The sequence below is a fragment of the Eptatretus burgeri genome, chromosome 2, assembly GCF_056783735.1.
Source record: "Eptatretus burgeri isolate ZD-2024b chromosome 2, Ebu_testis_v1, whole genome shotgun sequence".
In the NCBI taxonomy this organism is placed as follows: Eukaryota; Metazoa; Chordata; class Myxini; order Myxiniformes; family Myxinidae; genus Eptatretus; species Eptatretus burgeri.
This window is the reverse complement of record NC_140962.1, coordinates 73,529,514-73,548,726: the sequence shown is the minus strand read 5'-3', so window position 1 is coordinate 73,548,726 and position 19,213 is coordinate 73,529,514. Positions and strand designations below refer to the sequence as shown.

General features: G+C 43.9%; 1 protein-coding gene across 2 annotated transcripts in view; it reads right to left on the bottom strand.

Annotated features, from left to right (window-relative positions):
- Positions 1 to 16,820, bottom strand: part of LOC147032325 (adhesion G protein-coupled receptor G2-like) — a 100,603-nt gene extending 83,783 nt beyond the window's left edge. The window contains exons 1-2 of one of the 2 annotated variants that reach the window (XM_085869841.1): positions 16,482 to 16,820; positions 6,324 to 6,800 (exon numbers count right to left, since the gene is read on the bottom strand). In XM_085869841.1, coding sequence (XP_085725967.1) covers positions 6,324 to 6,800; positions 16,482 to 16,560 — 556 coding nt within the window. In that variant the 5' untranslated portion in view covers positions 16,561 to 16,820. The remainder of the gene's footprint in view (positions 1 to 6,323; positions 6,801 to 16,481) is intronic. The other variant, XM_085869842.1, reaches the window with a different exon arrangement.
- Between the last annotated feature and the right edge of the window lie 2,393 nt (positions 16,821 to 19,213).

The following is a 19,213-nucleotide window of genomic DNA, read 5'->3' as shown; positions in this document are numbered from 1 at the left end:
CGTATCCCTGGACATATCACGTGCTTTTGACACAGTCTGGCACCCTGCCCTACTCACCAAACTCTCTTCCCATGGTATCCAAGGCCATCTCCACTCATGGCTCGCTGACTTCCTCTCCTGTCGCAGTCAACGTGTGGCCCTAAATGGAGTTCTTTCATCCCCTCTTCCTGTCCAGGCTGGAGTTCCTCAAGGTAGCGTTTTGGGCTCTGTTCTTTTTCTGGTTTTCATCAATGATCTCTCCGACTCTCTGGAAAATCCGCTTTATCTCTTTGCTGATGACTCCACCATCTGCCGTACCATTAGTCATCCCTCAGACCGGCAAGAAGCAGCTTCTTTGCTCACTGCTGATCTGGATAAAATCACAAACTGGTCCAACACGTGGAACATGTCTTTCAATCCGGACAAATCTCACACTCTCACTCTGTCTCTTCGAAAGGACCGTTTAGAACCCCCCCCTCCCCGTCCACTTTCTCAACGATCCTCTGGAAGAAGTCCTTTATTTCAAGCTTCTGGATCTCACTATCTGCCATGACCTTTCCTGGGAAAGCCACATTTCAAACCTCGCCTCCAAAGTCAGTCACCGACTGGGAATCCTCCGTCGTGCAAAGTCCTTCCTTGGCCCTCCTGAGCTCCTGACCACTTACAAAGCTTTTGTCCGTACCCTGATGGAGTACTGCTCTCCCCTCTGGACTGGTGCTCCTGCCTCCCACCTTTCTCGGCTTCACGTTGTAGAAACCAAGGCATTTCGGATCATTGGCATCTCCCGCAATGAAGCTGAGTCTTTGGGCCTTTCACTCAATCACCACAGGTTGGTCGGTGGTCTTTCTGTCTTCTACCGTCTCCTCTCCAGCCTCGCCCCCCTGCTCTCTCTGTGATTTGTCCCCACCACATTTCCTCAGGGCGCTCAAGGTCAGCCAACAACCCCCTTCTGGTAAAACTACCAAAATCACGAATCACTGCTCATCTTCACTCTTTCATTCCTCTTTTTTCCCACCTTTGGAATAAACTTCCTCACTCTATTCATTCCCATTCTTCCCTCCAGGTTTTCAAAACAGCTGTTCACCACCACCTCTTATCTTCCCCCATCCAAATCCTCGATCTTTTCTACCCCCGATGATCCACCCAAGCCCACTTCCTTCAAATTCCCTGCTTTCCTTCCTTAAAGTCCCTGTAATGTCCATCTTCTATTCCCCATGCTCCCCGTCCCATTCCTCTCCCTTCCACAGATCTCCTAATGTGTCTGTTCCCCACTGTTTTGTCCCTCCCACTCCCGCCCCTCTTGTCTCATGCCTCCTTGATGTGCGTTGTGTGTTAGCTCTCATGAGAGCCTCGACAAGGTATACAAAAAAAAAAAACTCCTCTAACAATATCAAAAGTACCTCTCATCCCAGAGCTGGTCTTGATGCAGCAACTGGTGTTTTGGTACAGAGCTTTAAAATATATTGATAAGCCTTCACTGTCTTGTGATGTTCATACTGCCTTTCAGAACATACTGACTTGTAATGTTCCATAATGACTGTCAGTCGATGCTATCAAAGGCTTTCTTGATGTCCATTAAGTTAATAGTCAGTGGCTTCTGATGTTCCAGGCTCTGTTCAATGATCCTTGGTGTGAAAATCTGCTCTATGCATGATCTACTACTACAAAAACCAGACTGTTCTTCATGAAGGATTTCCTCTACATCTTCCTTTCGACTGGTAGCAGTGAACAAGACATCCATATTGTCGATGGTAACATAGATAAAAATAAATAAGCATTCCGGTTCAAAGTCAGTCTGTGATGAACACTAAATCGGTTGAGATAAAGCAGTGTCCGCTGCGACACTGATAAGCAGAGAATCAGTTAGCCTACGGCGGCTTTAGAAGACTTTTTATCTCCGCTACCAAAGGTAGTCGGACGTTGTTTTCACCACTGTTACTTGGCAAAAAAAAATTCACAAGTATGTTGATCGCCTTCTTTTGTTACTTACAAAATCGAAGATTTTTCAAGTATATTGGTTATTCTCTCTGTCTGTTTGTGTCTGTCTGTCTGTCTGTCTGTCTGTTTATCACCGACAGGTCACATTTTAACAGATCCTCACGAAACTTCACCACATGGAAGAGTTTGTCATAATCAAGAAGCCTATTGTTTTTCAGGTCAAAAGGTCAACTTAGGCAAAAGGTCAACAAATAAGGTGGTATTTCTAAAATCCTCAACTTTCATCCGATTGACTTGAAATTTGGAAAGGATTTACATTTCAGGTCAGTAATTCAACCAACCAATTATTTTTGAGGTAAGCATTGACCAAAAGGTTAACATAGGCTCAAGGTCAACAACTAAGGTGGTATTTCTAAAATCCTCAATTTTCATCAGATTGACTTGAAATTTGAAGAGGATATATATTTCAGGTCAGTAATTCAACCAACCAATTATTTTTGAAGTCAACATGGACCAGAAGGTAAACATAGTCCCAAGGTCAACAAATAAGATGATATTTCTAAAATTGTCAATTTTTATCCGATTAACTTGAAATTTGAAAAGGATTTACATTTCAGGTCAGTAATTCAACCAACCAATTATTTTTGAGGACAACATTGACCAAAAGGTCAACATAGGCTCAAGGTCAACAACAAAGGTGGTATTTCTAAAATCCTCAATTTTCATCCAATTGACTTGAAATTTGAATAGGAATTGGACATTTTGGTCATTGAATTCAACCACTAATTGTTTTTGAGGTAAAATTTGTTTTATGGACTTTGCCAGCATCGTGCTCTGCACGACGTCATCTTCTTGTTTGTTTGTGTGCAGGATATCTCAAAAAGTTGTGGACGGGTCCGGATGAAATTTGGTGGGCAGGTTGGGTGTGTGACAAAGATGAAATGATTAGATGTTGGTGAAGATCCGGATCCAGATCCAGCTACTATAATTTTTTAAGTGATTCTTCACCATTCAGATATAGGGCCAAAAATGATATATCGCATGATATCTCAATAAGTTATGGACGGATTCGGATGAAACTTGGTGGACATGTGTGTGTGTGACATCGACAAATGATTAGATTCTGGTGAAGATCTGAATATAGATCCAGATCCAACTAGAACGGGCACTCGTAGAGTGCATACCTTCGCCGCCACTACTTTTTTTGTTCTTGGTATGAGTGTGGGGAACTGGTTTCATATGAATGGTCTTATGACACAAACCACATATCTATAATGTCATGACCCCCCCCCGACTTTCGGGGGCTACGGACTAAACAACAATCAACTCACGTCGTTTTGGCGAGTCTTCACTCGCAACCTCGGTGAATACAACGTTTCAACAAGAGAAGGTAATCTCGTTTGATGCTGGTTTCATGCAAATCGAATAAGAATTGACTGAGTTACGCCGAAAACCGCATATTTTTCAAGGGCGTGACCCCCCCCCCCCGACATTTTACCCCAACCGGTGACATGTGTTATGACGTCATTGTGTCACAAGATTGGGAATTAAATTCTGAACATTTTGGTGCTGGGTTCATGTAAAGCGGACAAGAATTGACCGCGTTATGACAAAAACCGCATATTTTTCAAGGTCGTGACCCCCCTGACCTTTGACCCCTAACCGGTAACAAGAGTATGGGCGTCATTGTGTCATATTGCATATCACAAGATGAGGCGTTGAATTCTGAACATTTTGGCGTTAGTTGCATGCAAATTGAATAAAAATTGACCGTGTTATCGTAAAAAGATGATTTTGACCTTTTCGTGACCTTGACCTTGACCTTTGACCCGAACGATCCCAAAATCTAATCGAATGCTTCCTGGCTAATAACCAATCATCCCACCAAATTTCATGCAATTCGGTTTAATACTTTTTGAGTTATACGAATCACAAGATTACAAATAAATAAATAAATAAATAAATAAATAAATAAACGCCGACCAAAACATAACCTTTCGCAGAATGCGAAGGTAATAATTATTTCAGTGATTCTTCACCATTGAGTGATGCGACTAGAAACAATATAGAGCATGATCTACTATAAATGGATGAGGTGTGTATGTGTTTGTGCCATACTTCTTGTGCATTAATTACGTACTATTGGAATGTACCTTTTGACCCTTTAGACTGCTGAGACTCTTTTGATCCTTGAAGACCCTTTAATACCCCAAAGACCCGGAAGGACCCAAAAGACCCAATGACCCAAAATATCTCGAAGAACCCGAAGACCCAGTGGATGCAAAAGATCCTGAGGACCCAAAACATCAAGAAGACCCCATAGACCGAAATGACCCAAACGTCCACAAGGACCCAAAAGCCCCGAAGACCAAGATGACCCAAAAGACCCAAAAGTTCAAGAGCACCCAAAAAACCCAGATGATCAAAAAGACCTCGAGAACACAAAATACCCAAAAGTTCCCAAGGACCCAAAAGACTCAGATTTTTCAAAAGACCTGAAACACTCAGAAGATTCAAAATATCCAAAACACCCCAGAGACCTAAAAAGACCCCAAGGACCCCAAAAATACCCCAAAAACCCAAAAGTTTTGGTTCACTCTTTCATTTTGTTACTTGAATTCTTTTGTTCAAGTATCAGTTCAAGTTCAATCCATGATACCAACCTATCGAGAAATATGATAGTATGACTAAACTAAGGACAGAGCGAAGTGAACACAAGTTTTGATAAAAACAGTGAGGACGCAAACGACCCAGAAGACCCAAAAGTTCCCGAGGACCCAAAAGTCCCAGAGGAACCAAAAGACTCAGATGACCCAATAAATACACTACATGGCCAAAAGTATGTGGACACCTGCTTGACAAACATGTCATTCCAAAATCATGAGCATTAATATGGAGCTGATCCCCCCTTTGCTGTGATAACAGCCTCCACTCTTCTGGGAAGGCTTTCCACTTAATGTTGGAACATTGCTGCGGGGATTTGCTTCCATTCGGGCACAAGAGCATTGGTGAGGTCTGGCACTGATGTTGAGCGATTAGGTCTGGCTCAGTCGACGTCCCAATTCATCTCAAAGGTGTTCCATGGGGTTGAGGTCAGGGCTCTGTGCAGGCCAGTCAAGTTCTTCCACACCGATCTCAACAAACCATTTCTGTCTGGACCTCGCGTTGTGCACGGGGGGGGGGGGGGCATTGTCATGTTGAAACAGGAAAGGGCCTTCCCCAAATTGTTGCCACAAAGTTGGAAGCACAGAATCGTCTAGAATGTCATTGTATGCTGTGGCATTAAGATTTCCCTCCACTGGAACTAAGGGGCCTTGCCAAAACATGAAAAACAGCCCCAGACCATTATTCTTCCAGCACCAAACTTTACAGTTGGCACTATGCATTTGGGCAGGTATCGTTCTCCTGGCATCTGCCAAATCCAGATTCGTCCGTCGGACTGCCAGATGGTGAAGCGTGATTCATCACTCCAGAAAACGCGTTTCCACTGCTCCATGTCCGATGGCGGTGAGCTTTACACCACTCCAGGTGACGCTTGGCATTGCGCATGGTGATCTTAGGCTTGTGTGCGGCTGCTCAGCCATGGAAACCCATTTCATGAAGCTCTCGATAAACAGTGATTGTGCTGACGTTGCTTCCAGAGTCAGTTTGGAACTCGGTTGTGAGTGTTGCAACCGACGACAGACGATTTTTCCGCACTAATGCACTTCAGCACTCGCTGGTCCCATTCTGTGAGCTTGTGTGGCCTACCACTTCGTGGCTGAGCTGTTGTTGCTCCGAAACGTCTCCACTTCACAATAACAGCACTTGCAGTTGATCAGGGCAGCTCTAGCAGGGCAGACATATGACAAACTGACTTGCTGGAAAGGTGGCATCCTATGATGGTGTCACGTTGAAAGTCACTGAGCTCTTCAGTACGACCCATTCTCCTGCCAATGTTTGTCTATGGAGATTGCATGGCTCTGTGCTTGATTTTATACACCTGTCAGCAATGGGTGCGGCTGAAATAGCTGAATCCACTAATTAGAAGGGGTGTCCGCATAGGCCCTACTTTTGGCCATGTAAGATTACGTTTAAAAGCCCCACATTTTAAACATTCCAATACGACAGAGAGCAGCCACATGCAGGTGTAACAGCCCAGTTATAGTACTGTATTCTACTCATGTATCTAAAAGGTAGTGGAATTAAAGTCCCAGACTTTGAGCCGCGAATGAGGCATATTCATGCAGTGGAATATCATCTTCTTGGGCTTGATATGTTCCACTGGATCAAGCATTGCACGGTGGAGGTATGCACTCTACCGAGTCTCCTTCTAGTATGTGTTGTTCTTGTATTGGGGCTGTATGAACAATGATGCCCAATAGATGAAAAAAAAGTTTCCTAGTTTTGATATTTGTTTAAATTACCTGGGCAGGATGTTTCTTCACTCGAGTCCTCGTTGTTTTCTGAATCTGCTTTGTTTTCACTGAAACTGTAGGGTTGTGCAGCTGAGTGATTAACTAAATCCATTAATCCATTAACTAAATAACCAGCTTTCAACTGCTTGTCTCGGTCATGCCTGCAGCCAAACAAGACGTCATTAAGTCGGATGCAGACACCACTTTTGCCATTATTGAGGCACTTCTTGTGCTGGTTTAGATGGGCCTGAAGGTCGTCTCCAAAGTTGCTGTTCACCAACTTCTTTTTGCACCGAAGGGTTGTACATGGTACCCAAGAAGTTGAGATGACGGAGGTAAGTGAACTGTTTGGTAAAACGTCAGATGATGTAAAGTTGATTGTGATGTTGAGGACGAGGCACTGGTGATGTATGTTTGATTTTGCGAAGATGGTTTTTCTGGTTTCTGAATGATCATTATTGAGATGTGAGCAATTGTGACATAGATCTAAAGGAAGAAGGGAAGGTGCATTAAAAACCACAGCAAATTATAAAAGGCACAATTTATTTCACAACTATTACGATGATTCCAAACAACTATTGCAACAACAGTGATTGCAATTGCACTACTACTACTACTACTACTACTACTACCACCACTACAACAACTACTACTACTACTACTACGACTACTACTTAACATGCCTCTCATTATTCCCAACTTCTCATGGGGTAAACTTGGAAACGTTTATATAGCCCATGTTTTAGAAGATGAACCACCTGGCCAGGCCTGACTTTTGATGGAAGGTGACAGGAGTTTGTAATTTGGCCAGTATCCTGACAATAACTCACCTCATCTTCACGAAGGACACTATGGGATATTTAACATGCACCAACTAATGCTGGCTGATGAGACTCCCAGTTCAACATCCATCTGAGGAACGGCACACACATTGACATCTCACACTACATGCAAAACACAAAGATGACAGTTTATAGCTGGGCTGAGATTCAAACCCAGAATAAACAGCACAGAGGCGAGTGTGCTTCCTTTCAAGCTGTCCTACCAGTTATTATTACTCTACAAGAATTGTTGTTGCTCTTCCACAGCCACAATTATGCCACTTTCTCGTGGTGTCGGTTGCGGGAAATTTGACCCAAGTCTTTCACTAACCAGGTGGCCCAGTCTGACATTTGACGATGTCGGTTAGAATAGGAATTTGGAATTTGTTCAGGGTCACAACGATAGCTCACTAACTTTTCATGAAGGATACCATGGGGTCTTTAATTTCGACCAACTAATGCTGGGAAAAGGGACGCTCAGACTCTACAGCAACGTACAAGGAAAATTTTGACAAATAGGCCATTTGGTCCATCATGTCTGTGCCATATCTACACCTCATTAAGTTAATCAATCTATTGGTTTGCTTCTCTGCTATGTACTAACATCTACATCCTTTGTTATTTACAAGTAAACCTGCATATGAAAATAATCCACCTCTATAAAACACAATTTGTATTTGTGTATTTTTCTGTCCCTCTTCCTAAGGACGATTTAAGAAGGGTTTTCAAGGTCAATCTTTTAACACGACTGTGTTTTCACTACGGTCTATTTTTCAGGATTAAAAACAACTCGAAAACCATTTTTCATAAAGGAGTAATTACATCTCTTCCATTGGAAATATCGAAGGTGACTTGCAACCGGGCCTCAAGGGCGGTGTACAGAAGCGTTAAAAAAACAAAAAACAATAAATACAAAGCGCAGGTAGGTGGAATTCGCTACCTATGATGCTCAGCTGCCTGCAATGACAGTTGGAGTTGGTTGAGATGTGTTTTGGCCTCATTGCAAGTCTTTATGTTTCTCTTTCATCTTCCCATACCACCGCTTGACTTGCCTGCACTTTCTTCTCAGCTCCAGTGAGCCTTTGCTCTGCTTGTTTGGCTTGCTGTGGGTACAGCCCATCCAATTCAGCTTGCATTGCTTGGGCATCAGCCTGCACAGACTCCCGGCAGCTGTGATCACTGTCCAACTCGGCTTTAAGCTCACGCACCTTCTCCCGAAAACTTTTCATCACTTTCTGTGTTTCGCTCCCGAAGGACTGCAGTTCAGTACGCAATGCCCTGTTCTCATGGCATAAGCTCTCTATCAGCAGAGATTCTTTAAAAGGCTCGTCTTCCTAATTCATCTCATTCTTGCCTCCAATCCAACAATCATCATCCAATGGTTCATTCCACATGACACATTCCTCAACTTTAAACTCCCTCTCAGGTGGCACAATTTCTAGAGTATCCTTCTCAATCACTGGATCGAAAGAAGACTGACAAAGTCCCTTACAAAGTTCAGCATGGTTCTCACTGCCAAAAAGTCCAGTATTTGGCAATTCACCATCATCATGCAGTTCATCCGCCTGTTTCTCCTCAATATCCCTTGCTGAAGAATCTATCGGTCTGACATCTGGAGAGGATTCCTCCGGTACATCAGTAACTGCAAGCTCATCCAATGAAAAAAATCTGAGCATCATCTTCATCAGCAGAATCCTTAACATTCACACCAAGTGGGGGGCATTTTCTCTTCAAAGCTTGCACCCAACTCACTTTAGTTCCTTTCAAGGTGAGCCTCTTGCTCAACTAACAGAAAGTTACAGCTGCTGCAACTCTCCTCCCTCAGTCCATCCTTCTTGGGATTGCTCCAATCCTGGCTCGACAAAACAAACATCAGAGCTTGCCTTCCTGTGAGTGTCAAGTTCGGGAAGCAGTGCTTCAGGAAGATCACTTTCCTCATCCAGCAACTTTGCAACTTCAATGTCATTTTCCTTCATAGTATCAAATGTGTCACTCCCTATCATACAATCATCACAAAACATTTCTGCAGATACACTCTCAACTACAGCTGTACCATCTTCATTACAACAGCAAGAAGCACTAAACTTGTCACAACCTTCTGCCTTGGCATCACTTCCACAAGATTCAAAAACAGTGAGTAATTGGCCTTCACAACTCTCATCAAAATCTGATCTCTGAGATTGGTTCTGCAAATTCATTTAAAAAAACATCACTTGCGCACTGGTCCATTTAACAAGCACCCTGCACCTTCCTGTTGGGATCCATCTGTGCCTCTTAAATCACCTTGCACTTTTTCAAATTGGGCAATTCTCTCTCTCGAGTTTACATCAGGAAGCTCACCTTCGAATGTTTCCGAATTAGTCACTTGCTCGGTACTTGGCATGTCAACGTCACTGTCGCTCTCCTCCACGACATGTCCTGCAAAGGGTTCAAACATTGGCTCCGCCAAATTTTCTCGACCCTTTTCAGTAATATCCCCAATGTCAAAGTGCAGCAAGTCCAGTTTAACTTCGTACGAGTCAGTCAGCCCAAGCATGGTCTCAACAGGACCATTAACATCACCATTGAGGCTAACAGAAACTTTTAGTTCTATCTCCTCTCCTCTCCATATGTCCCAAGTATATCTGTCTCCTCTCCCTATGTCGCAAGTATTCATCCGCTCCTGTCACATCTCATCCATCCTTTTTTCATTCAACTGTGGCTCCCACAAGCCTTTATCAACTAACACCTACTCTTGTTCTGTTACATGAGTTGCCAACTATTGCACTAAACCGCCGCCCTGGCGTTTACAAAATTCCAATTCTTTTCCCACCGTTGCACCATGGCATCCACATAGGCGCGATAGCCCTCCAGGTCCTTGCCCACTTCGTCAACTCTTTGCTTTGTTTACCCAATTTATTCTTTCAACTTTTCTCCCTTTCCTTTAACCGTTTTCGTCATTTCTTCGTGTCTCGCCTTACATTCTTCCTTTACGGCACCCAATTCTCCCTTTGTTTCCTCCTGTCCCTTTTATAATTCCTTCATTCCTTGTCCGAGTCGATCTACTTCTTGCTTAACTGCTGTTATTTTGTTTGTCACTTCTTCCTGGTCCATCTTCATCACGGTCCAAAGACTTTCTACATTCTCCTTCACCCTAGTCATTTCTTTTCGCACCATCTTGATCTCATCTGCCATCCTCCAGTCCATCTTTTGCATCTCGCCCTTTACCTCCACCAGCCCAACATCCAGACTTTGCTGTCCCACCTTTATTTCCTTTTGACCCACCTTCATTTTCTCCTGATTCACTGCTAACTGTGTTTGTAAATCCCTAGCCATTTTTCCATCATTTGTTTCAACATTTCCCCACATATAATTAATCTCGAATGGCTTTGGCGAGGCCAATCTGCTACACTTGGGTGTGGATCCCAGGGGAATCGCTATGTCCATGTCCTCCGGGAGGGGAATTTGGCGGTGGAGGCTCCCTCTCAGGACAAGGGAAAGTTTTACCCGATGCTTATCAACCAACTCCACCCTCGGCTCACTTCCTTCATTCCTACTACCTTCCCACCGAAACACCATTTCCTGCGTGCATTTAATCTCCTCAGAAAAAATTAATTATTTCCCTCAAATTTGCAAGCGTTTGTTTCTCCCAACACCATTTATCATGATCGGCAATTTCATGTCCCCTGTAAAATGTTGTTCAGAGTTTGGATCCTGCACTCTCAAGGAAGTCAGGGGGGGTTCATATCCCACTCCTGACACCAAATGTCGCGGGTCTGGCAGTTAGTTTAATCCCCCCTAACCAATTGTCGTGGACGGGCGGTTAACAACGACCAGGCCGGATCGCCAAGCAGTTTTCCTTTAGAGGCGAACACGTGATCCTCAGAGATTATGGCTCATGCAGGAGGGACAGGGGCGGCATGTACAGAGCAGATGGATGCACAGCACAAGGGGTTTATACTCGAACCTACGCCAGATACGCGCACACCATCAACTTAAAATAAACACGGGTATTTAATGAACATAGAAGAAATATTTACAGGGGTAATAATTCAAAAAGTAAAAATAAAACATGAGGTAAATTAAAACCTAAAGTCGAGGCGCCTCCACACAAGGACTTTAATACAGACAAGGGGAAAATGAAATAAAAGAAAATCCTCCCTTTATTCTGGCACTTAGCTTTGTCCAGAGATGGTCTTTATTGAATTTTGGGATCGAGGTGCTTTGTCCTGTGTGGGAAGATGCACCCAAAATGGTGCCGAGCTGCTCTCTGGGAATGAAACATATGGTGAGGTAATTCATGAGACGATACTCAACACCAGGGCTCACCTACCGCTGTGCAGCTTCCTCGTCGATCGCGCTTGCCGATGCCGCTGCCCTCTGCATTAGGGCGCCGCTCCCTTCGGTGACATACATGGGGCTTCGAGGTCGGTCTCTCACGACCCAGCCAAGAGTCAATGGCCAGCGTCTTGCTCCACCACGTGAGCCAATTGTCCTCAGCACGAATATGAGAATCATGCCATCTTCTTCAAAGGAAAGCTAGCCGTAATGCCCTGATCTTACACGCCATCTCCGAGCTCTGTCGTCGCTCGACTGAGTCCCTCACACCAAACTCAACCCAACAAAACCAACTGCTCTCCCTCTTTGCTTCTGACATCATGCCCATCAATCATCCACCTCCGGGTGCGTGGTTTCGCCAGCCGTCTCTCTTGGAGGTGGGGCTTCTTGCCTGCTTGTTCGTGCAGCTCGGTTGTAATTGTTTTGAGGACGTGATCCTTTGATTGCTGGCTTGTAAATACAAAAATGTAGAAGTTCACAGGGGCAATTACATACTGGGGGAAATTCGTCTTAATCCCTATCTAATTAACAGGACCACCCCCCCACCCCCCCCTCGTGTGGTGACCAGTAACACTTGAGCTCACAGTCTCCCAACTAAATTTACATCGAGATGTCTCCTCCACGTCCATGGACCAAGCAACTCCATACAATCCTAACATTGCTATGAAATTCCTCCATCTACCCCACACCTGTAAAAATATCTTCCAGCCTCTGAATATTTCAAATCAAATAATTCAAACCCGTCATTTTTGACGGGTTTTATACTAGTAATAATAAGGACAATACTGTTACGGGATTGGGAGGTGGAGAGTAGTGGGAGGGGGTGGGGGATGGGGGTGGGAGGAGTTCAACAATAAATTGATGATTTCAGTAATTTTCGTTTTTTCCCCCGTTTCCTGCTCTTATGCCATTTATACCACAGAAAAAGTCAAAATCTTATATATATATATAAAGGTCAGTTTGGGAAGGGGTGGTGTGAGAGGAGTCAATGGAATGGGTGGCATGGGAGGGAGCAGGGGAAGGGGTTGGATGAGGTGGGGAAAGGGGTGGGAGGAGACAGTGGAAGGAGTGTGGTGGGGTGGACCCAATCGTCCCTCAACAGACGTCTGTAGCGATGAAAGCAACTTGAATCACTCGGTTCATGCGCAAATGTGTTTTGGAAATAACAATCGGAGAGGAAAATACAAAGAGCAACAATCATCATTTACAAATATTTTAACAAAATTGTGGAATTGAGAAACAACAAAAAGTTGTGGACGGATTCGGATGAAAATTTGTGGACAGGTTCGGTGTGTGACAAGGACGAACTGGTTAGCTTTTATGAGGGAGTCATATTTAAGAAGAAACATGGATTGTAGATAGGAGAGAGACATGGTGGGAGGTTTGGGGAGGGCGAAGGTGGGGGGGGGGGGTGCTGACAGAGCGAAGTGAACATATGATTCTGGTTAATGCTGTTTGGGGTTTCCAAACAATTATGCTGACACTCATTGGGATATAACGACTAAAGATTTAACCCATAATTTGTTTTTGTAATAAAGATATTGTCGTGGAGGTGGCCGGTTCGAATCCCACGACCTAAATTTGTGGTCCTCAGGCGGTTAACGCCGACCAACCTCCTGGGATGGTCGAGCGGTCCTTATTCCTAGGAGGCAGATACGCTCATTGACATGGATTTCAGCACGCGCTCAAAGGGTATGGCGGATGGCAACGCCGCTGTATGGGGGAAGATGACAGAGCCCAGTGAGGACAGTAGCAGATGGAGAAGGAGTTCTTGGAATGGAACGGAAAGACAGCACGAGGGGGTTTGATCCACGAACTCCACTACAAATACACGAAATCCATCCATCCATCGGGACCATACTCTGTGCAGAGCGTTGGTGCTGCCGAAGCAGTCTCGTTGGCTATTGGGCACAATCCTGGACGGGTCACCACTCTGACATAGTATACCAGCAAGCTGGTACTCATTTTGCCGACCTCGGAAGGATGACGGGCAGAGTCAACCCCACCTGGTATTAATTCAACAGCTTTGCGGGATTTGAACTCAGGACCCGAGGATACCCAAACCATAAAGCCAACACCAGGTAACATGTGGTCGAATCCGGTATTATAAGTCCTAATAAAATTTGCCAGACATGAAAGTTGGGGGGAATGAACCATTCCGTAAGGATGAGTTTTTTTACCAGTAAGATAAAAACGAGTGACAATGGCCTGGAAAGAAGCAGAATAGGAATGAATTGGTGTGTGTGTGTGTGTGTGTGTGTGGAAGAGATCAGGGATGTACAAGGGCTGGACGTAATGATGGGCAGTGCATCTGAAAGACTAAACTAAGGACGATGAAACAACGGACACAGGGAGACCATTCCACCACAATCAGTAGAATAAGTGGACAAATTCATGCAGGTGGACAACTACCCCAGAGGTTGGCAGGGTCAGTAGGAGAAGCTTTCTTGAGGAATATGTATGAATTGAGGTGGACAGGGAAGGGCAGAGGTAAAACAGAGCAGGGAGCGCAGGCCAGAAGTAAGCTTCAAAAAATAGACAACTTGCAACAACAAAAAAAAACAAACTTGCAGCTGGTGGGAGAGTGAAAGTACCTGGTCATCCACTTCCAGTCTTGAGATTCCAGTGGTGTGGAAGGCTTTGTTTTCAACAGCCTGAAGAGGAACAACATGAAAATCAACCGAACTAGCCCAGCAATACTCCTTGGAGCACAATATGAAAGCCCTTTACTCCATGATGAGCTCAATGGGGCTTGCAAATGCCTTTGTTCTCCAGAGAATACCAATGAATGCCATCTAGGATTTTCTTCCAATTTGGAGATATGGTTCTCCCATGAAAGGTGATGGCAGATAGTGAGGGCAAGGAGTGTCAAGGAATGCCCCTCTTCCAGCGACTGTCCAGCGAAGTGAATTGGTTAGTTTGATTGGCAATCCTTGTGGAGAGACAATGTGACTTGCCAGCGTTGAATGTCATGTTCCAAGTCGCTGACCAGTGGCTTATCTTGTCCTGATCTGATGAAAGGGATTCAGCAGTGGTTGGCCTTTCACGAGAATGATGTCATCAGCAAAATGATTGAGTTTGTTTTTGACAGAATCAGATAGATCATTGATTATAAATCAAGAATAATGCATGTCCTAATACGCTACCTTGAAGATCCCAGCTTGAGGGGAAAGATCATGGGGTAAAACCAGATCAAGTGCGACCCGCTGTTTCTGCTCATATCGGAAATGGGACAGCCACTTGAGCATGGGGCCCTGAATTCCCAAGGAGGACAACTTAGAAGTCGAAGCTGGATGGCCGACAGTGTCAAACGATTGAGAGTTATCCAGAGAAATGATCTTAACCTCCTGCTTGTGGTTCAGGGCACAGATCCACTGCTGTGTCAGGAGTAACATATCCAAGGGCATAGAATAACCAGGTTGGAAGTCTACCTGGTTAACAAAGATTAGCGAGTTAGAGAAGAGGAGATTTCATTACTTTTGTCATGATGGGGGAGAATGCTGATTGGTTTGTAGTTGAAGGGATCTGTTTTGGAACCTTTTTATAAAGATAGGAATGATGTTTGCAACTAACTTTCCAAAATAGAGGAAGTTGCCCATCCAAGAACAAGAGAACCTGTGAAAGAGGGAAGATAGAGTGTATGATCAGACTGAAGCACGGTTTACTGCCATGTTGGAAATAACTCGAATTATTTCTGCATATTTGATGCTACTTCACCTTCACCCAGGTGTGATCAATAAACATCTTACAATCATATAGAGCAAAACGATGTGGGTTAACTTGAACCAGCCTCATACATGATGTCTTGTTTTGATGTTTAGGGTTAATCGATGTCAAAGTTTGCGAACGATCTGATAAGTTTATTTCAGCTGTAAAGTCCACAAAAAGCTCAGATCTCTTTCATTCCAACCAGAAGTACACTCCACAACTTCCGTGTCAGACACACAAAGGTCAGTTGCATTGCAGCTGGAGCACACACACGTCACACATAGGACTCAAAATTCCACCATTTTGGGCACATCATATGTCAATAACCACGAACAAGCAAATGCATCTCATCATCATCAATGTACCACACTCCTTACAGAGCGTTAGTGCTGCCGATGCAGTTTCTAGTCAAGGGTTATGTTGGGTGATTTGCCTTTGCCTTCCCAGCAGTGAATCAGGACAGGAATTTGGCCAAAGTGCCAGCCATAACTTGCCTACTCTTCACAAAGGACACTGTGGGATCTTTAATATACAGCAACTATGCTCCCTGGCAGAACATGCAGTTTGATGAATTTCCGACGGCTGGTGCACACATTGATGCTTGTGAAACACCACTGTGACAGGTTACAGCTGGGTTGAGATTCAAACCCAGGCTATGCAGCATTGAGGCGAGTGCGTATACCTCGAGGCCAGCTGGCAGTGCACTCATAATAAGCTATTAAAACCACAACACAGGTTAGCAGTCATTGTGGTGTGTTTACTCCTCTGTCGAAACTCGAACAGCACTCAGGAGAGCGCTTACCTCCGCCAGGCCGAACAGTTTACGTTTGGCACTGATAGGCCAGATGTGCATCCGGACCTGAACCAAAATCTAATCGGCCTGTTATTGTCACCTACCCAACTCATCCACGTATTTTGTCATAACCTGTCCATATGTTTTTGAGATATCGTGCTATGCATCCTTTTTGGCCCTATCTCTCAAAGGTGAAGAATCACTTGAAAACGTCCACCAAGTTTCGTCCGAATCCGTCTCCAACTTTTTGAAATATCCTGCTCACAGATAGACACAGGTGAAAACATAACCTCCGTCCACCTTCGGTGGCAGAGGTGATGAAGGGCTCTCAGCAGATATCATACAGAGAAGGTCTCAGGAGTTAGTGAGTGGCACACATACCGTACAACAAGAAAAGACAAAATAGGATTGACAGAGGCACAGTAGTGACTCAGAAGTTTCCAATATACATGATTAACAACCGGAATCCATTGCATGGTTTATCTGAGAGTGACAAAACAAGCCAGAAGTACTGCGTACGGAACATACCAGTTTTGAGAAACCCGAAGCAGGATAAAATGACGATGAAATGCCAGTAGTTTTCAATGCGGCGAGAAGAGATGATCATCACTCCCGTGAATCACGATTCAAAAAAGAATCGTCCAAAGACACACTTATTAACAGCTATTATTTTGCTGCGTTGTTGGACAGCTTCACCAATGAACAATCATGTGAAAATAAAGTGATCAGAAGAAGATTATCTCAAGAAGATCAATTTGCCATCTGACACCACTTGTATGTGCTGATATACACATACACAACACATGGATTACACACATATGACTCGTAGTGCAGTTTTCAAACAGTTCCGGATATCATGGAGGAAGGAGTTTCGAAACCCAAAAGTTGTTTCACTCACACCCAGTTATGGCATCTAACCCAACTCGTTCGCAATATTTCACTTCTGTTGTCATGGAAATGGTTGTTTTAGAGTCATAAGTTAAATGACATTGTGTGTCACCTTCGTTATGATCATTCCATTCCATTAAGAATATAAATGTTAGGCCAAGGGTGAATACACAATGAAACATACAAGCACATACAAACAAACACAAACAAACACAAACACACACAAACATGCGTTATGTTGATCAATTATTTTATTAGTATTTTGTATGCAGCCTGCGGCTGTTGGATGCATCATTGCTGGGAGTGTGGTTGTGCTGCTGATGCAATGCCCCCCCCCCCTGTTACCAGCAAGCTCGCACTCATTTTGCCAACCTCGGAAGGATGACAGGCTGTCAACCCACCTGGTGTTAATTCAACATCCACCAGGGGATCGAATTCAGGACCCTAAGATCCCAAGCCAACCACCCTAACCAATAAGTCAACACCACAAGAGACATAGTAATTTTAGTAGACACACACACACACACACACACACACACACACACACACACACACACACACACACACACACACACACACACACACACACACACACACACACACAAACATACACACACACACACACACAAACATACACACACACACACATACACGCACACACGTATACATAATTGGGGTGGTTGAGATTACACATTTTTAAAGAAGAAGAAGAAGAAGGCGCTTCCAACCAAAAGAAAATGAGATCAACTCCGACAATTTGAGCAATAAGCAAGAGCAGACCCGGTCTCAAGCAACGTTTCTCCAGCTTCACAGCCAGCTTCCTAAGGCCAATAGACCCTGAGCCTCGGCACGTGTCTGGTTTTTATTTCGATACGACCACTCATTTCCGGTCACGTGCTGGTGCTTGAGGTCAAACGGAGGAGTGCTTTTTAGCTCGCCTGTTCGAAGAACAGAGAGCTATAGCGATACCCCCGGCGTGAGCGTGAGCATGAAAATGTTAAATTTTTTGATGCAAGTTATTTTTAACCTCCGCCATCGAAGATCGGAGGTTACTGTTTTCACCCCTTTCTGTTTGTTACTTACGAAATCTAAAGATTTCGTAGGTATATTGATGACTTCCGTTTGTTTGTTTGTTTGTTTGTTTGTTTGTTTGTTTGTTTGTTTGTAGGCACGATAACTCGAGAACGGAAGAAGCTACCAATGTCAAATTACACCACGTGATTCAGGAGGGTGATGGCTAGTGCTGATTAGATTTTGGTCAAAATCGGTCAAAGGTCAAGGTCACAGTGAGGTCAAATATTCGATTTTTGATGGTTTGGTACAGATAACTCGAGAATGGAAGAAGCCACCAATGTCAAATTACACCACGTGATTCAGGACGGTGATGGCTAGTGCTGATTAGATTTTCGTTAAAATCGGTCAAAGGTCAAGGTCACAGTGAGGTCAAACATCCAAAAAATGATAACTCGAGAACAGAAGAAGCTACCAATGTCAAATTACACCACGTGATTCAGGAGTGTGATGGCTAGCGCTGGTTAGATTTTGGTCAAAATCGGTCAAAGGTCAAGGTCACAGTGAGGTCAAACATGCAAAAAATGATAACTCGAGAACGGAAGAAGCTACCAATGTCAAATTAAAACACGTGATTCAGGAGGATGATGGCTAGCACTGATTAGATTTTGGTCAAAATCGGTCAAAGGTCAAGGTCACAGTGAGGTCAAACATCCAAAACATTCGATTTTTGATGGTTTGGTACAGAATCATCGTAGAAACTTCTGGTTTGCATGGCTACCTTCTCTCGAGACAGCTTTTATTAGACAAGGTCAGAGGTCAAGTTGACGATTTCGTAAGTACCAGTCTATGACTGCTTGTTTGTTATCTTGCCAAAACGAAGTTTTTGCAAGATATGTTAGTCAGCTTGTATGTTTTTTTTTGTTTGTTTGTTTGTCTGTAATCACGTATAAAAAATTCTGCAGAGCACAGTTATCATTGGAAATTTTTGTAACTTCGCATATCAGAGGCCTATAGAGGTCCCTTTCAGTGCACAAAATTTTGAAGGTCAAGGTCAAAGGTCAAGGTCACTTTGTCGCCAATCAGGGGAGTCGACGAAACCCTTATTTCTTGAGTAATTTTCATCGGATCGTCTTCAAACTTCATGGGAATATAGTTCATGGTCTGGCGCTCAGCTGATTAATTTTTGGTGGCGATTGGCCTTGACCTTCATAAGTTTTTTTTGGGGGTCTGTAATCATGTATAAATCACTCTGCAGAGCACAGTTATCATTGGAAATTTTTTTAACTTCGCATATCAGAGGCGTATAGAGGTCCCTTTCAGCGCATAAAATTTTGAAGGTCAAGGTCAAAGGTCAAGGT